This window comes from Cryptomeria japonica, chromosome 1, assembly GCF_030272615.1.
Source record: "Cryptomeria japonica chromosome 1, Sugi_1.0, whole genome shotgun sequence".
In the NCBI taxonomy this organism is placed as follows: Eukaryota; Viridiplantae; Streptophyta; class Pinopsida; order Cupressales; family Cupressaceae; genus Cryptomeria; species Cryptomeria japonica.
The window spans coordinates 331,849,107-331,872,425 of NC_081405.1; the positions used below are offsets into that span (position 1 = coordinate 331,849,107).

Here is a 23,319-nt window from a genome sequence, read left to right on the forward strand (position 1 = left end):
AGAAATTGGAGCACCTGTGAACCTAATCCTTTGCAAGAAAGGCACGAACAAAACACCTGATGGAAAGTGGAACTACCACCCGACCATGTGGCCCAAAAAGGGACCACCCCTCCATGCTAGGAGATAGTAATAAGGCCCACAAGAAAACCACAATAACTCATCACATGGTATAACATGTACATCGGGTGCGTACATAAGGCATAAACATACAAATATGACTCCACAAGAATGCTCCCAGTAAACCAACACAAGACTACACACTAGTTAACATGAGGGAAAAGTGTCATCGCATGGCTGGTATGGGTTATTCTGGTAGGCCTCCATAGGCCCTGTCCCCCATCCTGGGTTATCTTGGTAGCCTCTCCCGAACCCCAGACCCCCATCCATGACTCATGTGGACCCAACAAACCTTTCGTGAGGACAAGTCAGTTGGTTTTGCCATTCCACACCTTCCTACTGCATCCTGAGTTTGTACGAGCACTCAACCATGAGTGGAACATAATTAATCTTGATTAATTTTGTAACTTTCCCAACCCTTAATAGATTATTAGGTTATCACTTTATTATCCAACTTCCGATGGGCTATCCTGGCAGCCACTTTGGGCCTCGACCCCCACTCAAAAGCCACTCTTCCTTATGACACTACACAACCTCCAAAGAAATCCAAGGAAAAACACAAAAGCCAACCAAACACAAGGAGTTCAAGCAGAACTGACGAAACATACATGGTTATACAAACCCTCTACCAAGGTGTAACCAACTGGAGGTGTGAAACAAAAAAATTGGTCTATTCCCAAGACAAGACCACAATAGAGATAAAGCAAGTACAACCAAAATCAACACTTAACCAATTAACTTGCACTATAGTCTCACATTCAACAACATACCAACATAAACAAAAGAATTACTCTTTTCAAATTAAACATCCAAAATCCTCTAACAAAGTAAATATCCAAAAAGGACTCACTTGCACACTAAACATATGTCCATTTTAAGGAATAATAAGGACAGTTCAAGAATATAAATAAAAACTAATATTATCCAATTGTAACTCTTTTAATTAATAATTCCTCCTAGATTAAAAAATATACAACAGGGAAAATGCATGAAAAGGGCAAAACAACATATTCCGAATTGACTTGTACGATTACTTAATTAAGAAACCAATCCCTTATTGACATTCGAATGTAGATTTGTTTTTCAACAAGTTCATGTTGACCAAAGCTTTATATAATTTCTAAATTTTGATTTAATAAGTTCTTCAATAGTTTCTTTTTTTTCTAAACAACAATATTCTCTTTCAATCCATATTCACTAATCTCAATTTAAAATAAAATCCTAAAACCACAAAAATATAGATTTTAGTAAGATACATGCATATGTAATTCTACATATATATATTAAATCAAATAATTCTAAAACAGAATTAACTATTTTCTTTGTCCAAACATATAAATATATTATCATATTTATTTATTTTAAATTCAAATCTTGATTATTTAAAACATAATATATATAATATATATATATATATATATATAACATTAAAAAAAAATATATTTTTATTAAACGTTTGTTGGGCCCCATGAAATGGGGAGAGGAGACGGTGGGGGGTGTGGTCCAGAACTTATCTTCTCTACCTTCTTTCCCTCATTCCTTAGGCTAGTCACCTCCGCTATGAACTCCAGTGTGACCATGAAGAAGATACTATCGATAGAGACTTTTCCTTTATGCTAGGAGTTGCAAAATCTCTATGAAAGCACTCTATTATAGCCTGAATGAGGAAATATGGGACCTGTTTCATAATCACTTTTGATTGGTGCAAAACATTAATTAGTTAGGCTTAAGTGAATGCAATAGTAATTCCTATGAAAAGTAGTAATATCAACTTTTTTCTCAAAAATATTTGTATATGTATTATTAAGAACATTTTAATTATTTGTAAGATAATTTATAAATTTTTATATTCATATTTATTTCTATTTACACATAACATCTAACTATTCATCATTTATTTTATTTTAAACTATAGATTATATTTTTTAATTTTATATTCATATATTTCTATGAATAGGTACATAATAAATAAGTTCTAAATTTTTAAGAATATTTATTTTTTATTAGTGAATTTTTTTTATTAATTATAATACTTTTAATCTTAAAAATAAGAAAAAAAGGTTTTTGATACTACAATATTATTTAATAATTTAAAAAAATGAAAAATTCTTATTTTAACAAAGATTTTAATTAATATAAACATATATTCTTTATTAATTAATACATTTTAAAAAATCATTTTTAATTGAAATACGATAGAATCTATTGTTCAACAATTAGATTCCTAATGCTAAATTTGTTCTCATATGAACTAAAAAATAACTATTTATAGATTGGAATCCATAATAATCATATTTAGCTAAGGTGTTCCCTATGTGAGCTTTACAAGCTCAACTAGACAATCCACAATTGGTATCATCTTAGAGGCATGTAAAATGTTTGAAACTATTAGACATTAGATGGAAAAGCAACAAAAATCCCACAAAATTTTATATTTATGAAATATTAAATTTTTATTTAAAAATAATTTTATTTAATAAAATACAATGTTTTTTATAATTAGATACATAGATTCTTTTTTATTTTAAGTTGATTTTCTTGTTAGATGTGATTTTTTAAATAAAATAGAATTTTTTTTTTATTTAACATATATATATATATGGTATTTGATATATTTAATATTATTAGTACCTGTGGTTAGGCTAATACTATTGCATTCACTTAACAATAATTAATTGATTTTTTGCACCAATTAAAAGTGATTATTATTTTTGTTTTGAAAATAAACATGATTTTTATAAAGTCGAGATTTATATTTTTAAACTAGAAATTATTTATCTACAATCTGATTAGATGAAAAAAATTTGTGTTATAGGAGAAAATTTATAGAAATAATACATTTTATTGGATTTTTTTAATTTCTTTATATTTAAAAAAATCTATTTTAACTAATTTTTTTCATTTTTTATTGATAATCTTGTAAATAAAGTGATTTTTCTCTATAAATATATATAAATTTTCATATTTTTTTTTTATTTCTGAAAATATAAGAATAAAATCAATTAACTATTGTGTAAGGATTTGATTCACACCATTTAAATTATAAAAAATTAAAAAAATAAATACTTAAACTATTTCTTTACAGGGATTACACAACAAATATTTCTATTAAAAAAAATAAAGCCAAGTATGTATCTTTTATAATTATAATTTCGTATATTTTTTTTTGAAAATCACACTATTTTTTATTAATACTTTTTGTAAATCATTTTTTTTTTTTGTAATTATTTTAATACATACAATATAATTTTATAACATTTAATCATAAAGTTAAATATTTTTCATTTAGTCATTAAAAAATACCTATTTTCACTTTATTATTTATATTACATAAATAAAATTAAGATAATACATAATATTGACTAATAATCAATTATTAAGTTTAAGATTAATTTTATGATTATAATTATAATTATGCATATTTTATAATTAAATTGGGATTATATTCTTAAGAAAAATATATTTTTTCACTTTAATATTTAGATTATATTTTTTTTATGGGTAAGATAGTATTTTTATTAATATTTAAATTTCAGATTTTATAAAGTATTCATAAGTCTATAACAGTAAAATTCAAAGGACTACAAACCCTAGCAATCCCTCCATACACTAAACCACCACATTAGTATATAGCACATTGCAACATTCTCCATAAAGATTGGCTTCCTTGTTCATAAATATGTAAAATATACCCTGAGGCCATTGTTATAGTTGGCCATTCATACAAAATTAAAAAATATCAACAAACTTGGAGATGCATGTATATATATGGACTATAAAAAAATCTACAGAGCAACCACAATAAATTGCCCATTTCCCTTACAAACTAGTTTTTGGTTGCCCTAACACGGGGGCTTCACTTAGTGAACCTCAATTATATCACATGCATTCATGGAATACTAAAGAATCATCCTATTTTCAAAAAATATTGCCGTAAAATCATTTTTTGTCACCCCCTCCCAATACACAACCCAAATTAAAAATCCCCCTATTTTCATCAGATATTGCATTTTTTCATATCTTGAATTAAAAACCCCCATATTTTCACTAGATTGATAATATATTGAGGTTTTTTGGGGGGATATTACACCCCCCAATATGAATGCACGTGATATAATATTTCCTAGCCAGTGAAGCTCTTGTGTGCCCTAAGGGTTCCATTGACCTAGTAATATTCAAGTTTGAACTCTACATGAGCTTTCCCTTTATGCTCCTTTGTTGCACCAACGCCATCCCATTCCAGTCTCCATTCATGGAGATAGTCTTTCAAAGCCTCCAACCAATATGGGCTTCAACTTTCCTTTCATCCATATCACTCGACTCACTCCACCAAATGAAAAGGTCAAAGCGATGGATTTTGATCTCCAAATTTGAAATAGTAGTCCTATAGTGCCATGAGACCTTCACCCAGACACACCCACTCTAGAATCATCCTCAAACCAAAAGTCCACTCCTCGTCCACAAATTCCTTTAGAACCATTAAAAAATCTCCTTGCTTCCCACACCACAAGCAATGAAACAATATTGATATTAGTTCGATATCAACGCTCTATTCTCATATATTCTTTCCCAAACAAGATGTCTGAAATCTAAACAAATAAAGGATCGTCATGCTTGGAAATGATTTGTAATCTCTTCTCCAAGATTCAGCCCAAAAATTCCAATTGTTGCTTAGTAGTAACTAGGGTAAAATTAACCTCCATCCTGCAACTCTTCACCACCAACCCTTTGCATGGCACCTTAAACCAATTTCAAATACTTGTGTGATAAAAATGACCAAAATACCTTTAAAATAAAATGCACGTCCCATCACATTTAAATTGCACACCATTCCATTATGGTTGCTATAGTTGGCAACATACAACGCATCACTATTAATAAAGTCGAGTCTCTCAAAGATCCTCCCAATAAAAATTCATTTTCTCCTCCATTAATGGCAATTCCCACTTTGACAACCTTTTTGCCACCATATTTCTATTTCTCAACACATAAGTAATTTTAAAGTCCTTAAAGTTATTAAAAAGTTCTCTTATAATTTTAACATATTTATTTCATTTCCACGTTGGAATTTCATCCTTGATGATGGTAGTGATAACAATTAGAGAATTGCCCTCCAAATGTAGTTGTGATACTGATAATTATGTTTGTACCTTCCTTCAATATTTTAGCTCCAATTGCCAAAATATTTCCATTCCAATCTCTTGCCACAAATCCTACACCTAGAGGGCCCAGATTCCCTCCTTACGCCCCAACAAAGTTGAATTTCAGCCATCCTACATTTGGCTTTATCCAATCAACAACTTCCTTCCCCTTGGAATCCAAATCAACGTCAAGAGGCCCATTAACATGCCAATGTTTATATTATATTACAATTATTAATATTATTTTATTGAAGTGGGAGTTTTAGTTAATATTGCAAAAATATAATTAAAATAATATAATTTTCAAATAACAATAATTCAAAATTAGAATAATTAATAATTGCAACAAATTTTTTAATTACAATTCTATAAAGGCAAGTACTCACCACTACATGGCACTTGTTTAATTTACCAATCATTTAAAACTTCTAATATGAAATGATTTGCATGCAAAAAAGAATAAATTAGAATTGAGAGTTAGTTTTAAATCTAGATTTTAGTCTTTAACTTATTCTAAAAATATTAATTAGTCATTACTGATTTATTTTTAAACAAAAATTTAATTTAATTTAATTTAATTGTATTAGATAATAAATATTTATGAATTTTAAAAATTATAATTTATTATCATTTTAAATTGAATTGTACGCTTAAAAAATATTATGGTGGTTTGTTTAATAATTTTAGATCCAATAATACTTAATTGTGGTTTAATTCTAGGCCAAGGTGCACACAAAAATAATTTAAAAAGAAAAAACCACAATTATAGCTATAAGATACTAGACACAATAAAATATCTAAAGATGTGATCTAAATAATGTGAGAACATACGGGCTAACTAACTACATTATGCATCATTTAAGATATAATAAATCTTAAGGTTGGGATTTGAATTGTGATTCAATTAATGGTAATGATGTTTGTAATATATGAATTATATTTTTTAGGTACATGTTTTATTAATATTTTAGTATTGATAAATTTTTTAAATTAGTTTTTTTTTTTACTTAATTATATTTCAATTTAAAATATTTCTTATTTATTATAATTTTTTTAAATAATTAATTTTATTAATATTTGGATTTTTTCGTATATTTTGACTTTGCATTTAGTGTATTCCATTTTAAATTTTATTTTAGATTTAAGTTTAAAATTTATTTTCTTATTATTTATCTTTCGACGAAATTAGAAATAATAATTAAAAGTTATTAGAGTTAATTTAATTATAATTATTTATCCTATTAAAATTTTAATTTATTGTAGAATAGCTATATTTTGTTTTTTTCTTTCAATTTATATAATACGTTAAATTTATCTCTCCATCACTCGCTATCTCTCTATTTACCCTCCCTCTTCATCTTTGTCTCCCTCTCCATCTCAGCATTATTCTCTCTATCTCTCTCCCCTATCTTTCTCTCCTTACCCCCCTCTCCCTCTATCAGTCCCTCTTTCTATCCTTATCTCTCCCTATCTATACCTCTCCCTCTCTCTCCTCTATGTGTTACTCCCTCTTTCTATATCTCTTTATTTCTCTATCCTTTGTCTATCTCTCTCTAAATCTTTCTCACACACTCCTTGCTACTCCTCCCCATCTCTATCTCAATATCTCTCACAATTTCACACACACTTATTGTTTCTCCCTCTTTATCTATATCTTTATCTCTATATCTCCCGCTTTCTCTTCTTCACTTTATTACCTCTTTATCTCTCTCTTTCTCCCTCTAGCTCTATCTTCTCATCTCTTCCTCTTCATCTCTACCTATATCCCATTATATCTATCTTTATTTTTCTCACTCCATCTCTCCCGCTCTCTCTCTATATCCTTCTAACTCTCTCTATATATCACTTCTTTTATCTTTATCTTTATATGTCTCCATTTCCCCCTCTCAATTTATTCCTCTCCCTCTTCATCTCTCCTTTAATCTCTCTCCATCACTCCATCCTTTTGTATCTCTCTTCTTCTCTCTCCTCTCTTTATTTCTCTCTTTTCCTTTCCCTCCCTCTCTACCTATTCATATATCTATCTCACTCTACCTATTGCAAACATAACACGATCTTGTTGGTAATGGAATGTAGTTATCTTCTCAATTCAAATATTGTTTTGAATTCATGTTTGGATCCGTATAAATATATGCATAGTTTGTTTTAAGCTATCATTTCTTGATTGAGACCTTGGTTGCCCAAACAACATCAATTTTTAAATGGCCTACCAATTGAACTTATGCATTGAACAAATGTATGCAAAATACACCAAAATTTCCCTAATTCACCTTCCACAACTCTTCGATGTACCCATTGCCCTCCAAAGTGCAATTGCTAGTTATATTACATGATAAACATGATCATTAAAAGTCGTGTACAACATTAAATTGCAATGGTAAGGTCAAATGAATAGTATTCTCCATTCTCATCTAATTGATAGCTTTTTTTATAATACATAATATGGTAGTTTTAATTTAATTAGAAGTTATTTATATTATTTTATTTACTTCAAATTTTTTAAATCAAAGTAAGTTCTTATTTTTTATAATGTAGATAAAATAACTCTATATAGTATTTTAGATAGATATATTTAAAATATTAATATTATATAAATACATCAATAAATATTTATATTTAAATACTAGTAAAAATAGAATTATAAAGGAGATTTGTTACAACAACAAAATATTTATCATAATTTGAAAATTTGTGATGCAACCAAGAAAGATATCAAAGATATTATTTTTTCATTATTCCACTTAAAAATTTATTATTATAGTTTTATATTGGAATTGAAATTGTTTGTACATAAAATCTACTTTTTTCTCACAAATAAGAATGAATATAAAACAAAAATACAATAATAATAATATTTTAGTCTTAAAAGTTTTTTTGCTTTTATATGATTTTAATAGAAATACAAAAATATAAAATCATATAATAATAATAATTTAATATTAACTAAAATATCATAATATAATAATGATTTTTTTATATTAAAAATAGAGTAATCAAAGAGAGAAGAAACAGCCCGAAGAAGTCCTAAGAAGAAATCAGCTCCGGAGGCAAGCCTCACACGGAGAGAGTGTCACAACCAAAAAAACTGAGTATATAAGTTACATTACATACGGAACCAATATTTACAAAAGAGCAGAAACTTGAAAGAGATTAATAAAGTAAATCTTCAAACTGATCCACCCACGCAGTCCATCCAAGAGGCCCTTCCATCCAAGCTATGCTTTTATTGGCTTGGATTTGAGCAATCTTTTTTATCTGATCATCAGTTGCACTTTTGTTTTTGGTTATCTCCTTGTGTAATTTTTTCACCGTTTTGCTGAAGAGAGCCAAGTTGTTCATGTGCCTACGGTAATCGTACCCGTCTTTCATTTCAAACACGAACATTGTGGAGTGTCCCATTTTGAGGAATCTGATAAGTTTTTCCTTCTCGATCATCATTGTGATACAAACCTGCGAAGAAATTTTAAGAAGGGTGAGTTTTAAGAACAACTCAGTAAGAGATCTATGCACACCTTGAAACCTTTCTTCATTTCTACATTTCCAAAGCTGCCATAAAATGTTAGAGGAGATAATGAACCATAACATATTAGAATCATTTTTAAGACCATGTATATAGCCCGTAGCTATTTCAAAAATATCAATGAATTTAGGGTATGTTATTCCACATAAGGCCCAAATCTTCTTTGCAAATTTACATTCAAAGAATATGTGTCTACATGATTCAGGTTTATTACAAAGATAACAGAGATCATTAGGCATCAAGTACCTGTTGATGGGGAGCCTATTAAGCATCATAAGCCATTTAAAACATCTGATCTTGGGATCAATAGAGGATTTCCAGATTCTATTAAAAATTTTATTCCAATCCTTCATCTCCAGATCAATATACCACAAGTTATTCACATGCTTTATAATATCTTGGTTATTATTCAAAGAATTATATACATTTTTAGCTTTGATTTTATTTAGTAGGGTGCCATCTGTCCATTTGCTATTGTTGTATCTGTGTGACTCAATGAAACATCTGGAGGGGATATTTGAGCAAGCTCTAGATATCATGAAGTAAGTTTTTTAATGAGCGGCCGGAAGATTGTATTTATTTTTTAACTCTTCCCAACTGATCAAGCAGTCATTCTCAAATAAATCAATGAAGGTGGAGATTCCTAATTTATTCCAGAATTTAGCCGAGCAGCCTTGAGTCAGGGCAAGAGGCTTCCCTTGGCGATACAGATTCCACCATATGGACCTCTCACCATGAAGAAGGCTGTCCGAGTGAAAGGAATTATCAGAAATATAGTGTCTCGAGGACTCCCAAGCTTTCCATATGGTTTTAAAGACAGGAGATCCATGAACATATGTTGGTAATTTGCCAAATAATATATCAGCAAATGGTAGCTCTTTCCATGATTTAGCCTTTTTTGTTTAGCCCCTCAAAATATTGTTTCTGACAAGTACTTTCCAAGGTTCATCTCCTTCAACACAGTGAGAGACCCATTTGGTGGCAAGAGCTATACCTTGGAGCCTGAGGTCTTTCAGGCCTAGCCCACCATATTTTTTATCAGTACTACACCAATCCCAATTAACGGCGTGATGCTTTTTGTTACCTTTACCGTCAGACCAAAGGAAGCTCCTTATGGTCTTTTGGATTTCCAATATTTGGTAGTTGTTAAACATCCAAGCTGAAGCGTAGTATATGTTGTATGAAGATAATATTTTTTGGCACTTGAAGTCTTCCAGGAAGAGACAAGGATCGGTTGTACCAGTTATTAATCTTTTTGGTGATCTTGGACTTAACCCAGATCCACATATCCTTAATAGAAGGATCAATAGCGAAAGGGATACCCAGGTATTTGACAATATTGTTGGGGCCCCCCCATTGGAATCCATAGTTCAAAAACCAACCCGGAGGTTGCTCGTTCCAGCCAAGACAAATGCATTTGCCTTGAGAGAGTCTAGCACCCGAAATCTTGCAGAAAAGGTCAAGCTTTTTGGTAAGATAACTAAAGTTAATATCTTCCATTTTAACAAATAAGCTAGTATCATCAGCGAATTGGCAGATGTTCAACTCTTCATTGTTAGGTAAGGTTATGCCTTTGACAGCCGGGGATATAGTATTATCAGTAAGAATATAGGATAAAGCTTCAGAAGCAATGACAAAAAGAGCAGGGGCAAGAGGACATCCCTGTCTAATAGATCGGGTCAGAGGAAAGGGATCAGATAAGGATCCATTAATTTCAACTTGAGCCATAGAATCTTTAAGAAGGATCTTTATGTAGTTACAGAAGATGTTAGGGAATCCAAAGGCCTTGAGCATAATATCGATAAAATTCCATTCAATTCTATCATATGCTTTCTCAAAGTCTAAGAGAAATATAGCAACGTTCTGATTGGAAGACTTAGCCCACTTCATTGCTTCCCAGCTGGTTATGAGGTTTTCCAAGATATATCTACCTTTAATAAATCCATTTTGAGTGGATCCAACAAATTTAGGCAAGATGCTTTCCAATCTGCGAGCTAATACTTTGGCAAGAATTTTATATGAGACATTCAATAAGGTAATTGGTCTCCAATTTTTTATATTTGTTTTGTCTCCCTCTTTAGGGATAAGCTTGATAATACCTCTGTTGATAATACTGCCCAAAGACCCTTTATTAAAGGCTTCATTATAAAGGTCAAGGAGATCCGAGCTTATCCATCCAATATTAGCTTGATAAAACTTAGCCGGGATCCCGTCAGGACCAGGAGTTTTATCTTTCTTAAGAGAAGAGATAGCATTAATAATTTCCTGTTTAGTTATACTTTGCCCCAGAGTGTCCGAATCGGTCTGTGTTAATTTTTTGGGGATAATGGAACTAATTGTGTTCCTGAGAGCAGAGGATTCTCTATTATCCTCGGAAGTAAACAGAGTACAGTAATAGTTAGCAAAAGCTTTCTTAATGTCATTAGGATCAACTAACTCCTTATTATCAACATAAATGCTAGTAATATTTTCATTAATATGTTTTTGCTTAAGATAGTTAAAAAAGAATTTGGAGCCTTTATCACCGTTTTGTATCCAATGTGTCCTGCATCTAAGCTTGGCACCATTGACAAGTTTTTGTTGATGCAAGCGAAGGTTGTCCCTAGCGGCCGAAACAATAGTGACTAAGTTATGATTGGAAGGGTCATTCTGCAGAAGAGTTTCCGCAGTTTTAAGCTTATCAGCGAGATTTCTCTCAGCCAATCTATAATTCTTGGCCTCTTTTTGTCCAATTGTTTGAAGCAAGGTTTTCCAAGCAAGCATATTTTTTTGCCATCTATCACAGCATGAAAGGGACGGGTATCCATTCTTATTGACCGAACTAATGAGTTGGATAGCAATCAAGATGTCATCATCTTCCAGGAAGGAAGTATTGAGGATATATCTAGAGTTACCATTCTGAGGGGCTTGAGGAATACATGTGAGTTTGATACAGGCAGATATGGGATGATGATCCGAGAGGGCCGTAGGATGAACCGAAACAGCATTGCCAAATTTATCAGGGATAAAGGAAAAGCTATTCGAATGAGCGTAGAATCTATCAAGTCTAACATATATACGGGAAGAGCCTTGCTGAAAGTTACACCAGGTGTATCTAAGATTAGGAGAAATATTGACATTGTTTTTAATAGGATCAAAAAGTTTTTTATATTGGATCATATTATTCCAATGGTCAATCTCAGCCGGCTTCCAGCTAAAGGGTCTGCCACCCGATTTATCAATTTGAGATTCAATCATATTGAAGTCTCCTCCCAAAATCCATGGGATGTCTGGAAGGGAGGTTAACCAAAGCCAAAGGTCAGCCCTCTCCATAGGGTCATTAGGGGCATAGACAGAGCATATTCCAAAGGAAACATTATTGAAACAGAAAGATGCCCACACAGAACTATTGCATGGAGATCGACCTTTATCCATAATGTACTTGGTCCATTTCGGATTGATAAGCAGCGCAGTACCACCCCTACCTTTTGAGTGAGCAGTACAGATTTTTATGGAGTCTTTCTAGATAATGTCAAGACTACAATCTAACATAAAATCAACAGCTTTGAGTTCTTGTAACATAATGAAATCTTTGTTCTTAATAGTGTCTAAAAAACGCTTAGCAATATATTTCCTATCCGGGGATTCAAGACCCCTTACGTTCCATGAGATAAAATTCATTCTAGATTGTTGTCAGTGGGAACGCAAATAAGTTCCATGGACCCTTCTGTCCTGTTAGAAATGCTTTGAGAGGATAATTCTTCAGTCCCGCACCCGCCAGGACTTTTGTTTTTTGACCCCGGAGGTCTACCCCGTCTCTTGGATCTGGGGAAATCTTTCTGGCATTCTAAGTCATCCGCTTCCGCTTCAGAAATCTTAGAGCAGACATTCCCACTTTCAGGTCTAAGCGACAGAGTAGAGATATTTTGGTCTTTTGTAGGCTCGGTAGGAATAGTTATCTTGTTACTTTTATTTGCTGGAACTATTTCCAGAAAAATATCCTTCATCAATTTCTTTGAAGGTCTTAGTTTTAGCGAAGGTAGGATTAATATTAACTGGTGTGGGAGGAACATAGGTCGTAGGAGTCACAGGTGGAATGTTAGCTTTGTTAGTTTTATTACCTTGAGCTTCCGGGTTTTCAATTTTCCTTCTTCTTTTTTTGTCTGATTTCCTTTGGACTTCTTGAAACCCATCAGTCATATTAACATCTATAGTGGGTTCGGCCATTTTGGTAGAGGCTTGATCATTCATGAGCGTAACAGGTGTGGGAGATAGCATTGGAGATACCACATCGGTATTAGCAGGAGGGACAGGGTTTTTCATAGTTGCTAAATCAACAAGTTTAGGATTAGGATTAGCCCCATTTTTTTTATTGATAATGGGGCATTCTCGGTGAAGATGTCCTTCCTTTTTACACAAAAAACAAGCATTCAGACCCCCAAGGATTTCCAGCGGACATGAGATAACCTCTCCAAGAATGTTGATCTCGAGGGCCGAAGGGATTTCTATACCAGGTTTAATCGAAACTAAAGCCCTAGCGTCCATGTGAGGAACCAGCCGAGTAGAATCATCAAATCTAATAACCTTACCAAGTGGTTCCAGGAGTTGGGTAATGAAACGCCAAAGATATGGGGGCAGATTTTTAACAATGATCCATCTTGGTGCCAACAGAGCAAGCACCTCTTCATGGATAGCTTCCGGAGTCCATGCTAATGCGCAAAAGGTAGTATTACCCACATTCCAATACTTTCGTTTGAGAACAGCTTCCTGTGCTTCCGTAGTTTTAAAGAAGATAACAAACAACCCCTTCTGCACCTGCCTACAGAAAGATATGCTATGCCCTAGCTTGAGATTCCAATAATTGTAAAACCAATCATCAAGAAATTTCCTAGCAGGGCATCTTTCTATATCAACAGCAGCAAAGAAAATGGCAAAATTTTTTAATCTATTTTTTTCCCTCACAATTTCACCTAGCATTTCAGGATTAGGCGAAATGGAAAAAGGTTTCAAGGTGTTCACAGAGCCCTTACCTGGCTCGGCCTCATCTTGCTGATGCGATATACAAAATTTAGCCGAAGCAGCGACAATGGTGTTGGCCACCGCTTCAGAGAAGGTTTTTGTTGATGAAAAAACATTGTGATTATCATTTTTGTTGTTAATCGGTTTAGATGCAGGGGATGCAACGGAGGCATTGATGGGCGTTTTGGCAGAAGTAACGTCTTCTGCAGAGGGTAATAAAGGCGGGCCAGACATCTTATATTTTTTTTAAAAAACAAAAGGAGAATGGAACGTGCACACCTGTGACATCGGTAGAGGAGCCCTAGTTGATGCGGTCGCCACGTTGCAATGCTTAGTCGGATGCAGAGTTCATTCGAGGATGCAGCGCGAGAAAACGCAGAGCCCTAATTCATACCATTCGTTATTCTATATAATAATGATTTAGTATTTACTACAATATAATAATATAATAGTCCTTGAACATGTAGTGTGGCAGTTAAAACACTTTGTTGGTGAAGCGAGCACCAAGGTTCAAACAAGTGAAGTGTGGGGATGAGGACCCCCTAGGCACTATTTAAAATATATATATATATATATATAATAATTTTTAAGTGAAGTGAGTAATGAACAAATATGATAGATTCTAGATATCTTCTAGATAATTTATAAAAAATATAGATAAACTAGTAGTTAATACTAAATCATTATTATTATATTATGATATTTTAATTAATATTAAATTATAAAAAAGATTTGCTACATCAACAAATTATTTACCATAATTTGAACAAATATATAATCTATGATGTAACCAAAATTCACATCATATAATTATTTATCATTATTCAAAACAAAACAAAACAACAAAAAAAGTAAAAAATTTCATTAATTCTCCTTGATGAAAACTAGAATGAAACTTTTTCTACTCCTAAAAGTACCCTACCAAGTCTTTCCCAATGCAAAACTTACCTTTTATGGAATTTTTTACTACAATATCTAACCAAATCTTTCCCACTACAAACTTGCCCTTTCTAACAATTTTTTTAAGCAATTATCATTTTTAGTACATTTGAATGAAAGTTATCATTTATTTTAGACTAACTATGGTAGGATTGGCAACTAAAATATCGTAATATAATAATGATTTAGTATTTACTACAATATAATAATACAATATTCTTTGAATATGTAGTGTCGCGGTTAAAACATTTCATTGGTGAAGCAAGCACCAAGGTTCAAACAAGTGAAGTGTGGGGATGAGGTCCCCCTAGGCACTATTTAAAATATATATATATATATATATATATAATAATTTTTAAGTGAAGTGAGTAATGAACAAATATGATAGATTCTGGATATCTTCTACATAATTTATAAAAAATATAGATAAACTAGTAGTTAATACTAAATCATTATTATTATATTATGATATTTCAATTAATATTAAATTATAAAAAAGATTTGCTACATCAAAAAATTATTTACCATAATTTGAACAAATATATAATTAGTGATCCAACCAAAATTCACATCATATAATTATTTCATTATTCAAAACAAAACAACAAAAAAAGTGAAAAATTTCATTAATTCTCCTTGATGAAAACTAGAATGAAACTTTTCCTACTCCTAAAAATACCCTACCAAGTCTTTCCCAATGCAAAACTTACCTTCTATGGAATTTTTTACTACAATATCTCACCAAATCTTTCCCACTACAAACTTGCCCTTTCTAACAATTTTTTTAAGCAATTGTCATTTTTAGTACATTTGAATGAAAGTTATCATTTATTTTAGACTAACTATGGTAGAATTGTCAACTTTCTAAGCGAAAATGATTTGTAACCATGAAACTTATTAAAAATCTCATATGAGAAAAAGCTAACTAAAAAAATAGGCTAACTAATTGTAGAAGCAATTGTCAACTTTCTAAGCTAAAATCGTATGAAATTGTGAAACTTATTAAAAATCCAATCTGAAAAAAATACTTTAAAAAAATTATTAAGATCCCAATTGAGGTCCTAGATGAATTATTAAGATCTCAATCTAAGGCTCTAGATGATTGAAAATAATCTTGAGAAAGGTGTTAAGGATTGTTTCAAATGAACAAGTTCATTTTTTCAACACAGATCTTCTCATAAAATTTCAAATCAAACAGTTCAAGAGTTTAGCTTCTAGAAGTCCCTCCCATAGTTTGGAGGTGTTCATATGTCATAATTTCTAACAAAGATATATTAGTAATATCAGTTACAAAAAATGACTTTTAAACAAATATAAATCTATTAATAAAATCTCAATGTTTGTTATTATGGGAAAACAGGTTTAGAGGGGACCCAAAACCCTTACAACAGGTTTTAGAGGGACCTGAAACCCTCAGATTTTACCAAGATCTGGAACCCACAAAACAATGCTGCCAAAGAGAATAGACCATTAAAACCAGCTCTGCCACAAGCAAAAAGAAATAGCCAGACACTTAAGACTTAAATGATACAAAACCAACTAGCCTCACCAGCAAGGTTAAAGCCTCAAACTTAAGAGAAAATGATGAGGGTTAGCAAGCACCCTCAGCCAAACAACAAGGATGTTTCTGACTCTCTTGACCTGAGACAAAGACTTCAAACAGCAAAGACTAGCCCATAATAAAAAACAACTACAATCTGAACTGGGCCCTTTAAAATTTTCAGCACCCAACTAGACAAAAAAAGACAAGGTGATAAAAACAAGATGATTAGAAATAGAGGGATTTTGAAAGGCTTCCCTAACCTTAATACTCGGATTTGAAATAGCTCCCAGACCCACATCAAAGGGTTTTGAAGTGGTACCCTCAACCACCTTGAGCTGAAACAAAGGCCTAATCAAGACAGCATCCAGAAAATCACCCGCCTCAAGAGAAAGATCCTCCAAAACTGAAGAGAACTCACCTGGATCTGAGAAAACGTTGTTCCCCATCCCCAACTTCACCACCTCAATAAGGAGCATGAGGTAAAGTAAAAAATGAGCCCACACTCATATCCAAGCCAAACCAGAGTCTGAAGCTCCAAGGTCTCCCTCCAACTTGTCAACAAGAATCATACCCGTCGTCTACACCTCAATAGTAAACTTCGAGTTGGTTTTTATAATGGCTCCCAAAACCATCTGGAAGAAGCCAAGAACCTCAGGGCATCCGATAACCATATCACAAACAACAAAGCACCTTCCCACCTCTGTAGGAAAGGGACCCACCTCAAAAGGGACTGGGAAGATGGACATCATTAGCATAAAGGACAAAACAATCCAGCAACCGAAAGAAGATGCTACCAATCTTAGCTGGACAACTGGGTTTTGAAAGGGCTCCTAAAACCTTCCACATGAGAAGAGGCTTGAACAAAGAAGAGTCTCGGCTGCCAAGGAGAGAGCAATATTCGTCCTTCCGGCCTTTGAAAATAGGGCACCTAAAGCCCCCAACAGAATCCCCTTCCCCAATCTCAGCCAACAACCTTTCCCCTCGGGAGAAGGAAGATCCACCTCAAAAGGACAACTGAGAGCAGCGGAACAAAGAGATCCTGTGAAAAACCAAAAGCCAGGGTGAAACAGACCCCAATCAAAACAATCCTGCAGCAGCATAGCCCACATAGAGGGCTGAATATGAACCTCCATAGCACAACCTGAGGGGAGAGGAGAACCACAAAGAGATCTTTGCAGAGAAAAGGAAGGAGCAGGGTTGTCAGAAAAGGCCCTCAAATAGATCAAAGAAAAGACCATCCAATACGGGCAGGAATGGCTTTCACCGAGCCCTCTGGAAAAAGGAGCAAGGAAAAAACCAGACCAGGACAGACCCATGCCCTCCAAAACTGCCCAAATCTTCAGAGTTAAAGCAGACCCGAAACAATGCCATCCATCGAGATCTCCACCTGGATCCCAGATCTCCCCCCCAACTCCAAGACAACAAGAAGAGGGAGGAGGGCTCACGAGAATCACCATCGACGGCCAGAAAATCAGCAATAAAATCTCAATGTTGAAACAAATAGTAACAATACAAATATAAAAAAATCTGCTACATCAACTAATTAAATAAATATTTTGAAGGTAGCCCATATGTCATAGATTCTAATAGAAACGGCACTAGTACTCAAGCTATTTACATTATAAGTGAAGAAATACTACCTTGAACATACTATTTTCTTATTACTATTTAAGAACACTTATAACTGAATAAATACTACCTTGAATATACTATTTTCTTACAAAAACTTTTAATCGAAAGTCATAACCCCAAATGAGATTTTGAAACGACCCATACCTTTATACAACTATAAACCCAACTACTTATTCGACACAAAAATAATCCGAAACACCCACCCACCCACCAACCAACCATACCACCTTCTCTAAAGGATAACTCCCTAATCCAGATTTAGCTCCCCTTGCTACCCATTGAATACAATATACTGGATATTTTCAAGAGAATTCAAATTCTTCCACCATGACCATTCAATATCATGCTAATAACAGTTACCCAGAGGGTTAACCGTCCAAATTCCTAGACATAACATTCAGACTTAAACACCAATCCGGTGTAGGGACTCCTAAGTCCCCGGCCCTTCTAGCTGCTTCTAGAAGCTGGGTTCGCAAAATCTGATTCTCCTGCTCCAGACGATGGTCCTTCTTCTCAATTTCACATATTTTCTCCACCAAAAACTCTGTTTTTCTGGCCTTGATTCGATTCATCCCAGCTTGCACCTGGTTCTCAAGTTCCTGCAACTCTTTCATGTCTAAATTCCAAAGCTCTTCTCCCATCATACGCTTTATCCTCAACACCAACTGCTCGTTCTCATTCTTCACCCACTCTAAATCATCGTCTCGGTGGCAGCTATAATATCTCTTCAACAGGCTTGTCATGCTCTCACTCGAATACTCAAATAACTTCCCTGAGCTTGAAAACATAATGACTGCAACTTGGGAAGATGTTAAAACAGCCAGTTCTTCAGATTTCTTAAACAATCCCTTTCTTCGTTTAGAGAATGTTACCTTCCTCTTCGTCTCATTCGCTATCTTTTCAATGGGTATTTTGTTTCGACCCATTTCAGCAAGTGCGTATTACAGCCCTTCAAAACCTGAAACTTTGTTTTGCATGACTACTCTCATGGTGATTGAGATACTTATATAAGAAGCAAGAAAAAACACACGTCCAGCGATAACTCCATACTATTGCGTGCTTTCCTGAGCTATGACCCAAAGATAGACCGTATTACTGTATATAGCCAAAAAGGAAGATCTTTTTGTACTGTATATACAGCAATCTAAAAATATTCAATTAGGTTATTGAAATACTTTTCTGTTTTTTATATTTAAAATATATATATAATATTTCGAATTAGAAACTAAAAAAATAAAAGATTGAATAGATATTTTCAAACTATGTTTAGTAACAGTGCATGGTGTAACGATAAATGCTTTAGGGAAATGGAAGCAGGTTCTAATTATAGTTTGATTAGTTTTTATAGATTAAAAATGTATTTTAGAAAATATTTTTAATGGTATAAATTGTCTATAAGTTTTAGTATAATATTAGGAGTTGATTAGAGTTAGGATTGAGGGGTGTACAATCTATCAAATTTAATTGGGTTTGATCCCAATCTCATTTCTGATTTGTTGCACCTCCAAGGGATTTAAACCTTAGTGGATGACATAATTAAAGAATATACCATGACCCTCACCAATTGTGCACAACCAATGGACTACAACTCTTTGATTATTTATTTATTCATTAATTATTAATAATGAAATCATCTCCATTAATATGTATATGTATATGCAATTTTAATATTGTCACAAAATTGTAACATATGGTTTATTATTTATGTTAAGCTTTTGAGTCTAATGTTGCACTTGAGGAATTATTACATGCCTTCTCCTTCAACCATCATAGCTTCTATTCATCCTTCCTCCTAGATCACAAATCCACTCAAAAATAATTTTAACAATTATTTTAGTGGTAATTGACATGCAAAGCATCAATTAAAGGGCTCACAGCTCTTCCCTCTTGTAGATGTGTTCTTCATCCTCCAAAAGAGGCACAAGTCTCAAACAAACTTTGCAATCCTGATGAAAAATCAATCTCTACTACATCAAAATATATCCTACAAAGTCAAGCACTCATGGTTATTCCAATCATGTAAATTTGGTGAAGACTATATAGTTTGATGATGACAAACATGATTGAATGAATTAAGTTTCTATTATTATTTCTGTCATGATCAACACTATTGTAGATCTCAAGGCAATATTGACCCATATAAAGCAAAGGGGTCACCTTATGTATCATTCCCATACATGAAAAAGAAAAAATGAAAATTGTAACTATAAGATCTCTAAATTATTATTTTTTACACTCTACATGATCATGCATTATACGCACTCAACATCATTGCACATGTAATACATTTAAGAGTATGTTGTATGTCATAGGAGAAGAGAGTTTAAAGTAAGTGGGTGATGCATAACCAGCTTTAGTTCACCCTACAAGATGATGGTAACCTAGTTAAGAAGCTATGCCACTCCTCATGAAACTTCAAGGACAACCCACATGGGTATTATGTTTTTGGATTTTCTATGTGAAGGTAGTTTGTTCATGTCTCTATGATGTATATTAGGTTGAACCATTAAATTAAGTATGTAATCATAATAGTACTATTATATGAATACAAGTGAATATTTGATTTAAAAAAGACACGTTTTAATGAAGTTATTTTTGGATTCGATTGTGTAATGGTGGATCATGGACTGTGATCCAAAATGTTGGTGCAAAAAAAATTCATTATACAATCAAATTCAGAAATAACTGCATTAATCTATATGGATTGTGGAAACTTTATATCATTAAGACACATTTTTCTTCATATCACTAAGCATAAATTGAAATAAATTACAATACATACTTAATTATCAATAATGTGTAAAATTGAATTAAATAAATCTAAAATAATTTCAATCACAAACTAATCACCTATTTTAAATCACTATCTAAGAGCTCAAAAATATTTAAAATATACAATATTAAAATATTTAATTAGAAATAAATTACAACTATGATGTTGTTTTGAATATTTAAACCTTTATTTAAATACTTTTTAAGTGTTATTATATAATTTCCAATAAATTCATATTATAATAAGTTTTATTTTATCAATTAATTGAATTTATTAACAATGTTTTTGTTTTATATTTATTAAATTCTACCAAATTATGTACTACAACATAAATATTTCATAACTAAAATTTTAAATTAAATTAAATTACTTGACTAATAAAAAATATTAAATTTTAATAATAAGTAATTCTAGTACTTGTAAAAACTTAAACATAATACCCATAATCTTCAATATGATATATGGATATTGGTAATATGTATAAAATTAGCAAGAGTAGAGGGGATCACTCTAAAGATGGGCAAAAATATATCTATAGAAAAACTCAATGAATCTTAATATAAGTTCACCTTCACAACTATTATCCAAACTCTATCACACACAACACCATATAAAAAAAATAAAATCCTTCTTCTATAATTCATTCCCTCAAAATAACAACCAAACTCCTAACACATCTATAATCACAAAAATAACCATCCAACACATCTAACATATTATCACATAACAATTCATTAAGAATGAATATTTTTAATCTCATTAAAATACATAACATAGCCAATTTCAAAATTCTTTTACAAATAATACAAATTTTCTCATCTCATGATAATTAAATAAGACCACTAATTCTGAAATTGTTTCATAAAGAATGCAATTTTTTAGCCAAGCAAAGAGTTTTACCTCCCTCAATTGCACATATGGGAAGCTCTTAATCCAAATGGAGAATATCTAGTCCCAAAATAATAATCACTTCTTAAACACACATACAAACACAAAAACCTAAATAAAAATAAAAATAAAAGCATAACCATGATCAAACCAATACATGAAGATTGTTGAAACTATAAAATTCATATAGTCAATAAAAAAAATTCAAACCAAGATCGAATTCATATATGAAAACTAGAAATAATCACAAGAACATATACAATTTCTATATTTTATAGAGAAAACTATGAATCCTACCTCTAATTGACTCCAAAATGGTAAAGATTCACCTTATTAAATATTATTTAATAAAATTTCTCTTTAAGCATTCTCTCATGTCCAACCTCCAAACTTTTATTACTCCACCCTCTTTCTCAAAAATAAAAAAACAATTCTAGAAGAATCTAAATATATATTGTCGTGCTTGTGAAGTGTGTACCTGTTATACCTGCAGCTGCAACACAAAACACTCAATAGATCTTACAAGCAATGGTTAGAAAATTAATCAATGAAATATAAAACCATAGCCAATCAATCTATTGCCTCCTAGTAAATGCGAGTATGAATTTTGCTCTCAGATCTGGTTGTGCAAATTCCAATGACTTGACTACACTTAAATGGAGGATTTAAATGATGAAGATGCATAATCTAGCAATGATAGCATGATTAAGCTACATGATTTCATGATTATTCTAGAAAATAAGCTAGAATGAAGATGCAATTAGGCTAAAATTGAACATGATAACAATGCTAAGAATGATTTGCTAAGAGATATATGCCTATAGTAACAATGCTTGAATGAAAATGAGATGGGTCAATCGGGGGTCCTTTGAACTTCAAAATGGGGTCTATTTATAGGATTTCCCAAGGCTAGGGGTGAGGTGGTAGGAATCAACGATCAAGATTAAGTCTGAAGATATCAATGGTGAAATTGGAGGAGGTTGGCAAAGAGGTTGGATTAAAGGGAACATATGTCATCTCTATGGTGACAAGTGTCAAGAGGCTTCCAGAAGAGGTTGGATGAAAGGGAACACTTAGTGACAATTGTCACAAAGATTCTAGAAGAGGTTAGATGAAAGAAAACACTTAGTCACAAGTGTCACAAAGCTTTGCTCATGAGAGGGCAAAGTGTTCAAGAAAAGGGGACATGATGGTTAGGATGTGCAAGCTAGGATGGGGTTAGGCAAACCCAGGGTTAGATGGACCTGTTATGCCATGATGGCATAATAGGTGGACTATTATGCAATGTCATGGCATAATAGGACCTATTATGCCATGATGGCATAATAGGTCCTATTATGCCACAACATGATATAATAGGACCAACTATGAACCCATTATGCAATGTCATGGCATAATAGGACATATTATGCCATCATGGCATAATGTGTCCTATTATACCATGACATGACATAATGTGTCTATAATTGATCCTTTTATACCATCACATGACATAATAGGACCATAATAGGACCTTTATGCCATGACATGGCATAAACCTAAGCCTAAACTTTGATATCTAAAATTTGAAGAGTAATGTTAATTACTTTTAAGGTTATACTAATTTAGTGGTCACTTTTGTATTGCCTAATGAGGATTAAGAACAATTTAGGTACATATGTTCAGTTTTATTTCGATTTCCTTTTTGAACATTTTTTTTTTTTTTTTGTTTCGATTTCGTTTTTGTTTTTGTTTTTGTTTCGATTTTTTTTTCCTTTTTGTTTTTGTT

At 32.3% G+C, this 23,319-nt stretch overlaps 1 protein-coding gene across 1 annotated transcript; it reads right to left on the reverse strand.

Moving 5' to 3' along the window:
• Nucleotides 1-18,258: 18,258 nt before the first annotated feature.
• Nucleotides 18,259-18,816, reverse strand: LOC131043569 (MADS-box protein GGM13-like). Its single transcript, XM_057976787.2, has one exon. The coding sequence runs from the start codon at nt 18,814-18,816 to the stop codon at nt 18,259-18,261; it is 558 nt and encodes a 185-aa protein (XP_057832770.2).
• Between the last annotated feature and the right edge of the window lie 4,503 nt (nt 18,817-23,319).

What these genes read in the sequence shown, in the direction of transcription:
- LOC131043569 (XM_057976787.2), bottom strand. Translation starts at nt 18,816, where the DNA reads ATGGGTCGAAACAAAATACCCATTGAAAAGATAGCGAATGAGACGAAG.